The following is a 17,635-nucleotide window of genomic DNA, read 5'->3' as shown; positions in this document are numbered from 1 at the left end:
TATATCTAACTGCAAGTAGACCTGACATTTCTTATGCAGTTGGAGTGTGTGAGAGATACCAAGCAGAGCCTAAGGTGAGCCACTTGAATCAAGTCAAAAGGATTCTCAAGTACATCAATGGGACTTGTGACTATGGGATGCTGTACTCATATGGGTCTGAGCCTGTCCTATCTGGGTACTGTGATGCTGACTGGGCTGGAAGTGCTGATGACAGAAAAAGCACATCAGGAGGATGTTTCTTCTTGGGAGACAATCTCATATCTTGGTTCAGCAAGAAGCAGAACTGTGTATCCCTGTCCACTGCAGAGGCTGAATACATAGCTGCTGGAAGTAGTTGTTCCCAACTGGTGTGGATGAAACAGATGCTCACTGAGTACAATGTCACTCAAAATGTCATGACATTATTCTGTGATAATCTCAGTGCCATCAATATTTCCAAGAATCCCATCCAACACAGCAGGACCAAACATATTGACATTAGACATCACTTCATCAGAGATCTGGTGGAAGACAAGGTGATTACTTTGGAACATGTAGCCACTGAACTGCAACTGGCTGACATATTTACAAAGGCTCTGGATGCTACTCAGTTTGAAAATTTAAGGGGAAAACTGGGAATATGTCTCTCTGAGACCTTATAGCAACCAATGATGTTTGGAATGTATTTATTGGAACTATGTTCTGATTGGTCAACAGATCATAGCTATACCACTTGCAACAAGTGTGGCAACAAGAGGGTAAGGAGACACCCTAACGTGAGAAGGCCTATGCACCTGTAGGAATTCAAGGACGCTGTTCATGCAGGAGTTGTTCTGGATGTCAGAAACAAAGTCATGGCATCTGATATGGTTGTACCTACTGTGAAGCAAGATCAAGTGGGTGCTAACTTGGTTGAAACTGTGAAGTAAAACCAAGTTGGTAATTCTGTCATTTTTTTTCTGTTGATATTGTTGACTTTGGCAACATTTTTGACAAAAAGGGGGAGTAACAGTAACAGGATACCCCAGACAACAGATTGGTCTGTTACAACAGACTCGTGACAGATTCAAAGATTTTCCTTCCCCTGCAGCTGATGTGTGTTGAAGTTTTTATTTAACTTCTGTATGTGTGCTGTTATGTGAAGTGTTACTTAACTTCCATGTGTGTGAGTGTGCTGCCACTCTGAGTGTATTAGCTAGGTTTATTTCCTGCTAGATGTGTGATTCCGCTGCTATGAACTCTGTTATGGGGATCAAAGTGTTTTAGCCAAAAATTTGCCAAAGGGGGAGTTTGTAGGTGCTTGATTGGCTGCATTATATGGTAAAACACTAGCTGGATTCTAATGTCTTTATTGATGTCATGACATGGTGTGTATGTGTGACTGCATTGTAGGTTAGAATATCTAACTGTACTCTGATGTCTTGACCGATGTCATGACACACTTGAGTAGTTACTGCAGGATTAGCTAATACAGGATTTATTGAATGTCAAACTGGATGCTGTGACATTTATACCTGTCAGCAGATACTAAGGAATAGAACAGCTGGTGTTCTGTTAGAACTTAGTATTTATTTCCAGTCTGGTTATCAAGGAAAGACCAGACCTGGCATAAGGCCTACTGACTGAATGTCAAACTGGATGTTATGACATTCATCATATACTGAACAATAGACAGAGTGGTGTTCTGCTATACTTCAGCATTTTACTTAGTCTGTTCTTCAAGAGGATAACAGAACTGACTTAAGGCCAGATGTGTAAATGTCAAATTGGATACTTTGACATCTATTAATGTAAGCTGTTACTGTAGTATGGTCATTTTGGTCATATACAGGTCAGCAAAATTGTACAGTCTGTTTTCTGGAAAAACAGACTCAGCATATGATCCTTGATGTCAAGCTGAATGTCGTGACATTCATTCCTGACAGCATATGCTATATTGTAGGTTGTTCAGTTTTCTGTTTCAGCTTTTTCTCAGGCTATTCTTCAGGGATTCAACAGCTTAGAGAAAATCCAGGAAATCAACAACCAAGCTACATTTAATGAACCTAACAAATAGCCTATTTGTTAGTAACCTAGATGTTGAATTTATAGGAACTCGCGTGACCTTAAATTCAGGAGAATACAAGTGCAAAAGCCCAGGTACTGCAATATAAAAGGAAGTCGTTCCTTCATTCAGTTTTGGGGTTTTTGAGGCGTGAAGATTTAGTGTGTCCATCATACTTCACTGCTGTATTTTTGTGAGTCTTGTATTAGACATATCTTGTAAGCCAAGCCTTTATCACGTTGATGATTGCTTTGGCATAGGGTGTTCATTGAGTTGTAAGTGTTGTGTCGCTCAAAGCTTTTAAGCGTGAGTGTTGTGTATCTTGATTAAAGTTGTTAAGCACAATCAAGAGTTGTTTGAAGTGTGACTTCAAAGTTGTCTTTAATATTGATTAAAGGTAGTAATCACTGAGGTGATTGAGGGGGAGTGAGTAGGAACTCTGATCTTAGAGTAAGATTGAAATTGCATTGGGTAGGGATTAAGTGACAAGTTGTAAACGGGTGAGTTTAGCTTTGACTTAATACTACTGATAGTGGATTTCCTCCCTGGCTTGGTAGCCCCCAGATGTAGGTCATGTTGGACTGAACTGGGTAAACAATTACTTGTGTTATTTACTGCACTTACTTTTAAGTTCTGCATAATTCTTGTCTGTGCAGAATTGGCTGTCATAACAACCCGTGTGACATCTAAAGTCTGATAACTAGAATTTCATTTTCTCCTTCAAAAAAGTTTGTTTTTAGTTTTAACATTTGATGTAGGGGACATAGCAGAACATTGTTTCATGAATAGGGTGTAGGAGATCAACAATAATTTTCTCGTTCAGAAAGGTTTGTTTTAGATTTAACATTTGATGTAGGGGACATAGCAGAACATTGTTTCATGAATGGGGTGTAGAAGATCAACTCTTTGATTAGGAAAAACTAGTTACTTCCATTGATTATGTATAATCATGTCTATTAGGATACATATTATCATTCTCACCTTTAGGTCTACATGGTAACACTATCTTGTATTGATGTTAAACCTTGTTTACTTGAGCACGTATGACAATTTCTTTCCTTCTTGTTTAGATTATTGTTTCTTCTTGTTGAGGTAAAATGATCAGATTTTAAGTTTTGTTGAATCTTGTGTAGATGATAATTTGTCTTTCTCTAGGGAGATATGATCATTTCTTTGTCGCGGTCCATTTGACCATTTAGAATTGAGGTCTAGATGGTAAAACTTGTCGACTAAGGCATAGATTATCATTTCTTCTATAGATGATCAAGTCTTTATTTTTTTGTAGATGTTTACAAGTATTCTTCAAATATTAAATTTTAATAATTAAATTTTTCTCATTGAAACTCTACAAATAAAAGTTATTGTTCTTCATAACAAATCTGGTTCAAAATATTCCAATCATGTAACTACTATACTAGACTTTGCTTATTATTTGTATATATTAAGTTATTTAACATTTTTCTTCTATAGATGATCAAGTCGGTGCATGAATGGGGTGTAGGAGATCAACTCTAGATGATCATTTCTTCTATAGATGATCAAGTCTTTATTTTTATGGAGATGTTTACAAGTCCTCTATATGCAAAAATAAAAACATTCAAATATTAAATTTTAGTAACTACACATATAAAAATTAGGATGCCCCTCTAATTACTCAATCATCCCATTTTTATTGACTTTGCTATCAAATGTATGATTGATACCTTTAATATGAGATCACAAACATTATAGTTATGTTTTTTTAAACAATTATATAAATGTATAATGTTGAATGACTGTTAACTTAATAAGTGTAAAACTTTTGAGCTAAATATTTTGGAATAATTTGAAAGATTAATTGTAAAAATAATTTTGCGGATGGATATATTTCATCAATGTTTCACTTCTCATGATATAATGGTATAAATGTGTTCTTGTAACAAAAAATCAATCCTTGAAGTTTGGTGGATTAAATTATTTGTTGATGTAATAAGCTAGTACATGCGTTTTCCCTTCATAATTTCTGTTTTTCATCCCATAATTATTACATTTCTTAATACGTGTGAAAAGTCAAAAACGACTTATAATAAAAAACGGAGGGAGTATTAATTATAGTGTTATGAAATAAAGGTTTTAAGATTTTTAAAACGTATATGACAAGTTTCTAAAATTGGTTTTGTAGAGATAAGATTTAAATTTTTCCTAAAATGCATGAAACTTTTATGCTTTAAAGTTATACTATATTTGTTTATTTTAATTATACACAATATGTAAGTTCAAGGCACTACAAAATTTCTATAACTATATATAATAAATATCGTATAGATTTTATGATTTAATCTTTATGATTTAAATTGTATTGATACAAAACTAAGTCATAATTCCATTTTTTATTCAACCACAAAAATTAGCCGACTTAGCTCAGTGGTAGAGCGTGTGGCTTTTAACTACGTGGTCGTTCGGCGCATTCAATTTTTCGGGCACATAGATGATCATTTCTTCTATAGATGATCAAGTCTTTATTGACTTTAATTTGCGGTGGGATATATTTCATCAATGTTTCATTTCTCATGATATAATGCTATAAATGTGTTTTTGTAAGAAAAATCAATCCTTAAAGTTTGGTGGATTAAATTATTTATTAATGTAGTAAGCCACTACCTACGTTTTTTATTATAAGTCACTTTGCAAAAATATTTTGTACCACAATATAAGTCGTTTTATAATATCAATGAATCATTTAAATTATTCCTAAAATGCATGAAACTTTTATGGTTTAAAGTTATACTATATTTGTTTATTTTGATTATGCTTTATATGTAAGTTAAGGCGCTACAAATTTTCTACAACTGTATATAATAAATATCATATAAATTTTATGATTTAAATTTTATTGATACAAAACTAAGTCATAATTCCATTTTTTTAATTAACCACAAAAATTAGCTGACTTAGCTCAGTGGTAGAGCACGTGGCTTTTAACCTCGTGGTCATGGGTTTGATCCCCACAGACAGTGTATTATTGTTATTCAATAATAGTCTCGTTCGGAAAGGTTGCTTTTGAGGTTTACTATCAATAAAGAGTTCTTATACATTACCTTTTTTTTATTCTAATACTTATATTTTTATTCCTTATAATAAAAATATTGTTATAATATAAACAACGAGAACATTTGATGTAGGTGACATAGCACAACATGTCTTTATGAATGAGGGGTAGGAGATCAACTCTTTGATTAGGCAAAATGAGTTACTTCCATTGAGTATGTATAATCATGTCTCTTAGGGTACATATTATCATTCTTTTCTTTAGGTGTACATGGTAACACTATCTTGTGGTGATGTTAAACCTTGTTTACTTGAGCACATATTACAATTTCTTTCCTTCTTGTTTAGATTATTCTTTCTTCTAGTTGAGATAAATTTTAAGTTTCGTTGAATCTTGTGTAGATGACAATTTTTTCTTCCTATAGGGAGATATGATCATTTCTTTGTCGCGATGCATTTGACCATTTAGAATTGAGGTCTATATGGTAAAACGTGTCGACTAAGGCATAAATGATCATTTCTTGTATAGATGATCAAGTCTTTATTTTTTTTAGATGTTTACAAATATTCTATATGCAAAAACAAAAACATTCAAATATTAATTTTTCATAATTATATTTTTCTTATTGAAACTCTACAAATTAAAGTTATTGTTCTTCATAACAAATCTGGTTCAACACATTCTAATCATGCAACTACTATACAAGTCTTTCCTTATTATTTGTACATATTAAGTTATTTAACATTTAACATTTTCCTTCCAAATAAATAACTATTCTAATTTTAGTAACTACATATATAAAAATTAGGATTTCCCTCGAATTACTCAATCATCCCATTTTTATTGACTTTGCTATCAAATATATGATTGATACCTTTAATATGAAATCACAAACATTATAGTTACGTTTTTTTAACAGTTATATAAATGTATAATTATGAATGCTTGTTAACTTAATAATTGTAAAAAAATTGTGTTAAAGATTTTGGAATGATTTGAAAGATTAATGGGAACAATAATTTTGTGGTTGGATATATTTCATCAATGTTTTAAGATTTTTATATGACATGTTTCTAAAATTGGATTTGTAGAGATAAGATTTAAATTATTCCTAAAATGCATGAAACTTTTATGCTTTAAAGTTATACTTTATTTGTAATATCCCGTATTCCCTTAAATGTTAAATTAGTTGTTAGTTGAGACCAATTGAGTTCCTATTTACTCTATCTATTATGAAGAAGTGGATAGGAATGAAAGATAGAAAGAAGGAGTCGGTATGAGAGGTAAAGAGTTATCATAAAGGAAGAAAATAAAGGAAATAGGAAGAGAAGATAAAAAAGAAAGAGGAAGAGAAAGAATGGGAAGAAGAAGAACTCGTGAAGGAAGAGAAAGAAGAATTATGTTGTTATGATATTGTGGTTATTGATGATAACATGTTGATGGAAAAGGGAGTGTTTATAAGATGAAATTGTGAAGAAAATCGATAATTATCCCAATCAATCGATTGACATGAATTAATTCCTTGATAAATTAAAATATGTCACCAATGGGGGTAGAACCTGGGACCTCCTTGTTATGGTACAAGCCTTACCACTAGGCCAAGGATTTTGTTGTTGAATACTTATGCAATGAATAAATGTTAACCTAAATCTTGATTAGGATAAATTGATGAATTAATTGAGTGTAATAACTTGACTACGTTTATTATACCATGTTATAATTACTTTGTGTATACCTTATGAGTATTATGAATCATATTATGATATATACTAAGTATTGTTATTATGTGTGTGCATCAATGGTTAAAAACATATGATGATTAGTGAGGAAACCTTAGGAGTATAACTTAATTAATAACTTAGAAAGATAATCTAGGTTATGGAAATGAGTATACAGTGATACTTGGAAGCAACGGTACCTAGGTTTGTATCGTGGACAAGTATTCACTTCGTAAATGAATCAATATGCTTTGTATGGAACATGTGTGATTTATGTATGAGAATGGATCATATTATGATTGAAGGAGAAGGACGATCCAAAACGCAGCGGTATTTACAAAAATTCTCCTTTAGTGATCCTTACGAATGGGCATGATCAGCGGTAGAATCGTTACCTCTTGTCGTGATTGAAACCTTTGATGCAGATTTACGGAGCGATCATGAATGTTGAATGGTGATAACGCCTCTACTCATTCTACACGGGCGGATTCCATCAATCTCAGTGCTAGCTGCTACGAATGAAGGCTTTGAGTGAGTGAGTGAGAGAGAGAGAGAGAGAGAGAAACGAAATTGCAACTACACAAATGCTTTTGCACAAGGGTTATATTTATAGAACCACTTCTGTGGACTGCAAGCTAAAAAGCCCACTTAAGTGTATGTGGCCCATATCTTATGATATGCCAAAATCACTTAAGCGTGTGGTACCTTACAGTATTTTGTATTCTACTTAAGTACACCATACCTTACGATGATCTACAACTCACTTAAGTGCACCGTACCTTACGGTGTTCCTTAGTTACTCTATCTCTCATCAATCCATCCTTTTGTGTGTGACCCTATAGGTTTTCGCGACATTAGCAATTATATTAAATCACGTAATTAACATAATAAACAGTGAGCGGTATCTAGCAACACATCACTGCTACCAAGACATGAAAATATCATGTGATCTGACAAATCCTTTTGTGACAATACTTATGTGTATAATTACCCTTTTGCCCTTATGTCTATATTGAACACAAGGCATAGACCGTGTCATCCTTGTCCAGATCAATATTGGACCCGTAGACATCTATCCTGTTACGCATGATGGGCAAATTTCATCTAGGTCACTCATGTCCCTCAGCATGCTTCGTGGAGTACCCATCAACTGTCTTTATGGTCATCCGGTTACGGATAATGTTTGATCAGCAATAAGGCACTCGACTCTACATCTAAGGTACACAGTGGTTTCAGGTCAAAGGGTGGTATACACCATTATCACCATGAGAATAACCTATGACACTTAGCATAACATTCTATATAGTATTCTCATAGCGGGTCAATTACGTATAAATATTAATCTCAATATTCATACTTATGTTTAAGACTTGATAACTCCTTATCCATGATCCATGAGATGTGATCATCAGTCTATATACATAATAGTCTTAATGCTTTAATGTTATCCCACTTTGCAGCAAAGCTCGACTACGGATACTTTAAGAATAGTGTCCTTATGTTTAATGGGATCTCATGATTAAGTCACACTTGATACATTAAACGGACTAGCTATTCTAGGGACTTTATTAAACAAACATAATAAAGAAAAATCCTTTTATTATTATTAAATAATTCGATACAAGTACCAAAAGTATTGGCCTCTAGGGCTTACACCAACAATCTCCCACCAGCAATATTGTCAAGTGTAGGTACTCTGCATATTTTCATATCTCCTCTATCTATTATCTCTTGAATGAGGTGATAACGCCTAAGTATGTGTTTGGATCGTTGGTGAGATCTAGGCTCCTTAGCTTGTGCGATAGCACCATTGTTATCACAATAGAGACCAATGGGATCTACAACGCTAGAAACTATGCCAAGTTCACTAATGAACTTTTTGATCCAAATAGCTTCCTTTGTTGCACTTGAGGCAGCAACATACTCGGCCTCAGTTGTAGAATCAACAATTGTATCTTGCTTTGAACTTTTCCAGCTCACAGCGCCACCGTATAAGCAAAACACATAACCAGATTGTGATCTAAAGTCATCCTTATCTGTCTGGAAGCTAGCATTAGTGTATCCAATTACAGCAAGCTCTTCCTGACCCCCATATATCAATAATGAGTCCTTAGTCCTTCTCAAATACTTAAGGATATTCTTGACAGCTACCCAATGAGCATCACCAGAATCAGATTGGTACCTACTCATTGCACTTAAAGCATACGAGATATCTGGTCGAGTACATAACATGGCATACATGATAGATCCTATTGCAAATGCATACGGAATCTTATTCATGTGATCCCTTTCTTCCTTAGATGAAGGGGATTATGTTTTTGATATACACAAGCCATGTTGCATAGGTATGAATCCTTTCTTGGAATCATGCATATTAAAGCGTCTCAGCACTTTGTCTATGTATGTACTCTGACTTAGGCCAAGCAGTTTTTGTGATCTATCTCTATAGATCTTGATTCCTAATATATAGGCTGCTTCACCCAGGTCCTTCAAAGAAAAGCATTTCCACAACCAAGACTTTACTTGTTGCAGGGTAGGGATATCGTTTCCAATGAGTAATATGTCATCTACATATAATACCAGGAAAATGATCATGCTCCCACTAACCTTCTTGTAGACAAAAGGCTCATCTTTGTTCTTGATGAATCCATATTGTTTTACTGTTTCATCAAAACGAAGATTCCAGCTTCTAGAAGCTTGCTTCAATCCATAGATTGAATCTTTGTAACTTATATATCTTTTGGGCTTCTTCTGGTATGTCAAATCCTTCAGGCTGTGTCATGTACACATCCTCAAGAAGATTCCCATTAAGGAAAGCAGTTTTGACATCCATCTGCCATATTTCATAATCATGATATGCAGCAATAGCAAGTAAAATCCAAACAGATTTAAGCATTGCAACTGGTGAAAAGGTTTCATCATAGTCAACCCCATGAATTTGTTTATATCCTTTTGCAACCATTCTTGCCTTATAGGTATGTACCTTACCATCCATGACAATCTTCCTTTTGAAGACCCACTTGCATCCTATAGGGTTAACTCCTACACGAGGCTTTACCAAGGTCCAAACTTGGTTTGTGTACATGGAATTCATTTCAGATTTCATGGCTTCTAGCCACTTCTCAGACTCGGGACCAGTTATGGCCTCTTGGTAGGTCACAGGCTCATCTTGATCCATGATTAATACATCACCTTGATCAGTTATGAGATATCCATATCTCTCGGGTAGGTGATGTATCCTGCTTGACCTATGTTGGTCTTGTTCTACTTGAGCAGGTTGCTCTTCCATAACTACTTGTGTTTCCTGCTCTAATTCCTCCATAGGTGTATCAATGCTTTGTGATTCTTGAATTTCTTCAAGCTATACTTTCCTCCCACTGATTCCTTTGGAAATAAAATCCTTTTCTAGAAAAACTCCAGTTCAAGCAACAAACACTTTTCCCTTAGAAGGATTGTAGAAGTAATACCCTCTTGTTTCTTTAGGATACCCCACAAATAAGCATTTGTTAGAAATGGGCTCAAGCTTAGTTGAAATTTGTCGTTTCACATAAACTTCACAACCCCAAATCTTCATGTAAGACATATGTGGTTTCTTACCACTCCATATCTTATATGGTGTCTTCTCAACCTTTTTGGATGGAACATGGTTAAGTGTGTAAGTTGCTGTCAATAGCGGATGTCCCCAAAAGGAGTTTGGAAGGCGTGACTCATCCTGGATCAGACCATGTCTAACAAGGTTCGATTTCTTCTCTCAGATACACCGTTCCATTGGGGTGTTCCAGGAGGAGTAAGTTGGGATAGGATCCCACACTCTTTCAGATGGTCATCAAACTCTAGGCTTAAATACTCACCACCTCGATCTGATCGAAGAGTTTTAATATTCTTACCTAGTTGTTTTGTACTTCATTCTTGAATTCCTTGAACTTTTCAAAGGACTCTGATTTGTGTTTCATTAAATACACATAACCATATCTACTGAAATCATCAGTAAATGTGATGAAGTACTGAAAACCTCCTCTGACTGGTATGTTCAGTGGTCCACATACATCAGTATGTATGAGGGCCAAAAGATCATTAGCTCTTTCACCTTTTTCTGTGAATGGAGACTTTGTCATCTTTCCAATAAAACAAGATTTGCATGTCTCATATGATTCATAATCAAAAGAGTCCAAGAGTCCATCTTTATGGAGTTTGGAAATGCGTTTCTCATTTATGTGGCCTAATCAACAATGCCAAAGGTAAGTTGGATTTAACTCATTAGGTTTCATCCTTTTAGTATTAATGTTATAAATTGGCATTTCAAGATCAAGGACATATAGTCCATTGTTCCTTTGTGCAGTAGCATAGAATATATCATTCAAATAAATGGAGCAACAATTGTTCTTTATTATAAATGAAAAACCAAACTTATTGTAAACAAGAAACGGAAATAATATTCCTGCTAATTGCAGGTACATAATAACAGTTCTCTAACTGAATTATTAAACCACTAGGTAAAGTCAATACATAAGTTCATACGGCTAAAGCAACAACCTTTGCTCCATTGCCAACTCGTAGGTCAACTTCACCTTTTGCCAAACCTCTACTCCTCTTTAGCCCCTGTACGTTGGTACAAATGTGAAAACCGCATCCAGTATCTAATACCCATGATGCAGAAGTAGATAAATTAATTTCAATAACAAAAATACCTGAAGTTGAAGTCTTTACTCCATTCTTCTTATCTTCCAGGTACTTTGGGTAGTTTCTCTTCCTGTGTCCGGTCTTACCGCAATGGAAGCAGGTGCCTTTCTTTGTTATGCCTCCACTAGGCTTCAAAGCAGCAACAGTGGGTTTGGCAACTTCCTTACCTTTCCCTTTATCACCCTGCTTGGTGGGTCTTTTGTTTTGTCTCTTTCCATTTCCGATCATCAAAATGGACTTCACTTTTGACTTCAGATTCTGCTCAGTAGTTCTTAACACGGCTAGAAGTTCAGGAAGAGATTTATCCATATCATTCATATTGAAATTAAGGACAAATTGACTGAATCTATCTGGCAACAGTTGCAAGATCAAATCAGTCGCAAGTTCCTTTCCGAGGGGAAAACCCAACCTCTCAAGGTTCTCCACATACCCAATCATCTTGAGCACATGGGGACCTACAAGGGCTCCCTCAGCTAACTTTCCTTGAAAAAGGGCTTTTGAAACTTCAAACCTTTCATTCCTTGCTTGCTCTTGATAGAGCATCTTCAGGTGTTCGATCATATCGAACGCTGCCATGTTCTCATGTTGCTTTTGCAACTCTAAGTTCATGGTAGCTAGCATGAGGCAAGCGGTTTCGTTGGCATCATCGACATGCTTCTTATAAGCATCTCTTTCTGCCTTAGATGCCGAACTAGGAGGTTCCTCTTTAGGTACAGGTTTCTCCAAGACATACAGCTTTCTATCATGTTTGAGGATAATCCTCAGATTTCGGTGCCAATCCAAAAAAATTGTCCCAAACAATTTTTCCTTGTCAAGGATTGATAGCAAAATATTGTTAGAGGTGTTTGTTGTCATGGTAATCTACATGAAAATAATGAAAATATAAGTATCAATAACATATTTAATTAGGCCTTTATTTAAATATGCTCCCACTATTTTACTCAAAACAAATGACCCTCACCATTTGATTCGGAAAATCCCGTTGGAAGATTTTCTAGTGGGTCGAGATCCACATTTCACCTTGTTTTAAGTCCGCGTAGGAGGATTCCACAAAACTAGGTTATTTAGGTAGGAACTCTTTCCAATTGTATCTAATACAACTCTCAAATATTTTAGTTGGATGAATAACTCCTTATTCAAATCCATCACATGGATCATTTCCAACTCTTGCTTCTAAACATATATAATCTTATTATAATTTGTTTAGTTAAGTTTGACCCATTTTTTTAGCAATTGGATATTACACTTATCCCATCGCACCTTACTAATATAGAATATGCACCTCGTGTAGGCGAAACCTACATTATTCAATACTAGTCTTGATGAGTGCTAAAACTTGGAAAGCATAAACTCAATATTTAATTTGAGGGAATTTGCAATTATTTTGATCTCACTGGCTTATTTATCATATAAATCATCTCTCACATGCATCAACATACATAATGAAACAGTTATGGCCCCTAGCGCAATTGTTCTCCTAAGCCAATGAGAGAACCTAAGCTAACCTAATAACGATCTAAGCTTCTCCAAGCAAGATCTTCAAGGTTGTCCTCCTTTGATATTGTATTCTTCTCTTTCTTCATAACATTACGTTACATAAAAGAAACTTGTTTTACATACGAGGGAGTGAGATGAGAAAATAAGTTACATTAAGAGATTAAAAGAGAGGCACGACATGCAAGTCGTATTTTAAAATCCCAAAAAAAATAAAGGAAAACTAAGGCCATAACTGATCACCACAAAACAATAATAATAAACACATTATTATCATTAATTTAAATTCTGTTAATTAATTAAAACCAAATTAAATTTCGGTGACCGATCACACTACGCAGAGTTAGTCGGGGGTTCCGAAGCATTCATTTGAAATCGACATCGTTTTTCGCATCGGCACTTGATACTTTAAAGCACAACTCTTGCGCAGTCACAACCCTAATCGCATAAATATTTGACATCACAACCCTTGTGCCGTCATTAACCCTAATGCACAAATTCATACCGTCAAACACACCTCGATTGTTAATTCAGTATGATTGATCAACACGCCATTGCTTCACCATACTAATGTCGGATCAAGAAGCAAATGACCATTGATCACTCAAAGGAAAATAACCATTAAGTGTTTGAATGAACGAAACAGAAACAGTATATCATATATATCGTATTTTGCATCAGGATTACTTATATCATATATATAACTTTATCGATCTCAATTGCATAACCTATGGACGATCGATGTATCGCTGCTTCACCATACTAACATCGGATTCCGAAGCATAGTCAACATCAATCATCCAAATCGTACACACATGATGCCAAATTTAATTACTCGTTTATTCTTTGATTCATTCTGTCTTTTAATCGTATTAATACAGAAAATAAACAGCTATTAGCGCCAACATCCGACCAAAAGACCCCTTTAGGGTTTGAAAAAGACCCAAAGGCACCATAGAAAATCCGACCAAAAGACCCCTTGGAAGAAGTCAACCTTGGCGAAAATGGCGAAAAGAGGCCAACATCGACAAAGAGCTAAAGTCTGAGGTAATATCCATACTTAAAGAATTTAGAGATTCTTTTGCTTGGAATTATAACAAAATGCCTGGTTTAAGTAGGGATTTGGTCGAGCTAAAGTTGCCAATAAAAACTGGAAGAAAGCCAGTAAAGCAGACGCCCAGGCGTTTCGCCCCAGAGATCATGGCAAAGATAAAAGCAGAAGTAGAAAGACTCCTGAAAAGCAAGTTTATACAAACTGCAAGGTATGTCGAATGGTTGGCCAATATTTTGCCAGTCATCAAGAAAAATGGATCTTTAAGAGTATGTATTGATTTTAGAGACCTAAATGTTGCCACCCCCAAAGATGAGTATGCCATGCCCGTGCCCGAAATACTGGTCGATTCGGCCGCTGGGTTCGAATATTTAAGTATGTTAGATGGTTATGCTGGATATAACCAAATTTTTATTGCAGAAGAAGACTTGCCAAAGACGGTGTTTCGATGCCCAGGAGCCCTGGGGACATATGAGTGGGTTGTCATGCCATTCGGCTTGAAAAATGCCGGAGCGACATATCAGAGGGTAATGAACTCAATGTTCCATGATTTTGTTGAAGATTTCATGCAAGTATACATTGATGATATTGTGATAAAATCAAATGGTCGACATACTCACGTCGAACATCTCCGTAAGGCCTTTCTAAGGATGAGGAAATATGGATTAAAAATGAATCCATTAAAGTTTGCTTTTTGTGTGCAGGCAGGCGACTTCCTTGGCTTTGTGGTGCATAAAAAGGGTATTGAAGTAAACCAAAGCAAAACAAAAGCCATTATGGACGGCAAGCCTCCGTCGACCAAAAAGGAACTACAGTCTTTGCTGGGCAAAATAAATTTTCTTAGAAGGTTTATATCAAATTTAAGTGGCAAAACAAAAGCTTTTTCCCCACTACTTCGACTGAAGAATGAGGAATTTAAGTGGCAAGAAGAGCACCAAGAGGATTTTGACAAAATCAAAGAGTATTTGACTAGGCCTCCAGTACTGGCCCCCCATGTTAGGAATAGGCCAATGAGATTGTATATTGCAGCCTCAGAATCGACTATAGGAAGTATGTTAGTCCAAGAGGATGAAAAATATGTCGAAAGACCTGTGTATTACCTTAGTCGAATGCTTAATGACCCTGAAACTAGGTATAGTGACATAGAAAAACTATGCCTATGCCTGTATTTCTCTTGTATGAAACTAAAGCAATATATTAAGCCTGTTGATGTGTACGTATCTTCCCACTTTGATATTATTAAACACATGTTGTCTAAACCAATTTTACATAGTCGAATTGGGAAATGGGCTTTGGCGTTAACGGAATACTCTTTGACATACGTACCCTTGAAAGCAATGAAAGGGCAGGTAGTGGCAGATTTCCTTGTCGACCATTCAATGGTCGAAATGGCGCAAAATTGCGTAGACCTAGCGCCATGGAGGTTATACTTCGACGGTTCAAGACATAAGCATGGATCTGGAATAGGAGGAGTCATAATTTCTCCAGATAGAATTCCAGCAGAGTTCAAGTACATAATTGAAGGGGTATGCACAAATAATGAAGCAGAATATGAGTCGCTGATTACAGGACTTGAACTACTGCTAGAATTGGGGGCAAGGAATGTCAAAATTATGGGAGACTTGGAGTTAGTAATTAAGCAAGCATCGAAAGAATACAAGTGTGTTAAAGAAAATTTAATCATGTATTTTGTGGTCACCATTAGATTACTCAAGAGGTTTGAGCAAGTCAACCTCCAGCACATACCACGGAAAGAGAACCAGAGAGCAAATGATTTGGCGCAGGAGGCTTCAGAGTACAAAGCATCGAAAGACCGGGATGAAGAGGTCCAAGTAAGAGAGGAAGTACGAGCGACACTGTTACCACCATCAGACTTGTCGATTATGAAGTTAGGAACTGTAGATAAAAAATCATTTTGAAATTCTGACCGTCGATGACGAGGGGGAAAGTAATTGGCGTAAACCACTAGTCGATTATTTACGCAATCCTGTAGGGTCGACAAATCGAAAGATAAAATATAGGGTCCTTAGCTACGTCTTGGTGAATGATGAATTATTCAAAAAGACAATTGAAGGAGTGTTACTGAAATGTCTGGGAGAAAACGAGGCATATGTGGATCTGTCTAGCGTACATAGTGGAGCGTGTGGGGCGCATCAGGTAGGTTTGAAGATGAAATGGCTCTTGATGCGCTCAGGAGTTTATTGGCCTTCAATGTTGAAAGATTGCATTGAATTTGCTAAAAGCTGTCAGGAATTCCAATTGCATGGGGGCATACAGCATGTGCCTGCAAACGAGTTACATACAATTGTGAAACCCTGGCCTTTTTGAGGGTGGGCACTAGATGTTGTCGGAGAAATAAAACCAGCCTCGTCGAAACAACAAAGGCATGTTTTGGTCAGTATCGACTATTTCACAAAATGGGTCGAAGTCGTGGCATTAACAAATGTAGACCAAGAGGTTGTGATAGATTTTGTCCAAAGTCATATCATCTGCAGGTTTGGCATCCCAGAAACAATCACAATCGACCAGGGATCAGTCTTCACTGGTCGAAAAGTATAAGATTTTGCAAAAGAAATGGGAATCAAATTGCTGACTTCTACCCCCTATTACGCACAGGTGAATGGCCAAGTCGAGGCTGCCAATAAGGTGATCATCAACCTAATAAAGAAACATATGGGCAAGAAGCCAAGAAATTGGCATAAGACGTTAGACCAAGCTTTATGGGCATGTCGAACGTCACCAAAAGAAGCAACTGGAACAACTCCATTTCGACTGGTATATGGGCATGACGCAGTGTTTCCAGTAGAGATTCAGGTTCAGGCAGTCAGAACCCAAAGGCAATATGAAATACCTTCTGAAGATTATTGGAGCATGATGACAGACGAACTGGTCGACTTAGATGAGGAGAGAATGTTAGCCTTGGATTCCCTACGAAGGCAGAAAGAAAAAGTCGTCAGAGCCTACAATAAAAAGGTGAAAGGAAAAATGTTTGGTATCGACGATATAGTTTGGAGAGTGATCTTGCCTATGGATAGAAATGATAGAGTTTTAGGTAAATGGTCCCCTAATTGGGAAGGACCATTTAAGGTTTTGCAGGTTTTTTCTAATAACGCCTACGAGGTCGAGGAGTTGGCACCAGATAGGCGAATCCTAAGGGTGAATGGAAAGTACTTGAAAAAATATAGGCTTCTCCTTCAAGAGGTCAAGATTTTGACATACTAAATGACTATCGAATGAACTATGTTGGAGAAAACTATGTTGGAAACCAGCTACAAAAGGCACAGAAAATAAATACATAGTGCTAAAATAAGAATGATAACATTAAAGTGGAAAGAAGCCATTGTTGATACATTACACAAAAACTAACACACACCAAAAAAAAAGCGGTCAAAGTTGGGCGAACTTGGATTTAAAAGATCTAAGCTCAAAATTGTAATGTAGAGACGTAGGCTCCAAGGTGTCGGCCTGGGCTTTAAGTTGTTCAAGCTTCTTCTCAACAGTTGAAATCTCTTCAGCTACCGCTAAGGCATCACCAGTGGTTTGCTCCACAGTGGCCTGGGCAGGTTTCAAAACCTCGTCAATAAAGCACGACTCCTCCTTGGTGATTGACTCCCAACTCACTGTCCAAAGCAGCAATTTAA

At 36.2% G+C, this 17,635-nt stretch overlaps 1 protein-coding gene and 1 non-coding gene across 2 annotated transcripts; both read left to right on the top strand.

Annotated features, from left to right (window-relative positions):
- The first annotated feature begins 4,947 nt into the window (after positions 1 to 4,947).
- Positions 4,948 to 5,019, top strand: TRNAK-UUU (transfer RNA lysine (anticodon UUU)). The gene has a single exon. It is a non-coding gene; the product is annotated as a tRNA-Lys (tRNA).
- Positions 5,020 to 16,667: 11,648 nt separating this feature from the next.
- Positions 16,668 to 17,216, top strand: LOC127095613 (uncharacterized). Its single transcript, XM_051034283.1, has one exon. The coding sequence runs from the start codon at positions 16,668 to 16,670 to the stop codon at positions 17,214 to 17,216; it is 549 nt and encodes a 182-aa protein (XP_050890240.1).
- The last annotated feature ends 419 nt before the right edge of the window (positions 17,217 to 17,635 follow it).

Source organism: Lathyrus oleraceus, chromosome 6 (assembly GCF_024323335.1).
Source record: "Lathyrus oleraceus cultivar Zhongwan6 chromosome 6, CAAS_Psat_ZW6_1.0, whole genome shotgun sequence".
Taxonomy (NCBI): Eukaryota; Viridiplantae; Streptophyta; class Magnoliopsida; order Fabales; family Fabaceae; genus Lathyrus; species Lathyrus oleraceus.
Note: the sequence above shows the minus strand (reverse complement) of the source record. Positions and strands in the feature narration are given on the sequence as shown.

Bases quoted from the DNA above. Each gene is read 5' to 3' on its own strand.
- LOC127095613 (XM_051034283.1), top strand. From the start codon at position 16,668: ATGGGCAAGAAGCCAAGAAATTGGCATAAGACGTTAGACCAAGCTTTA.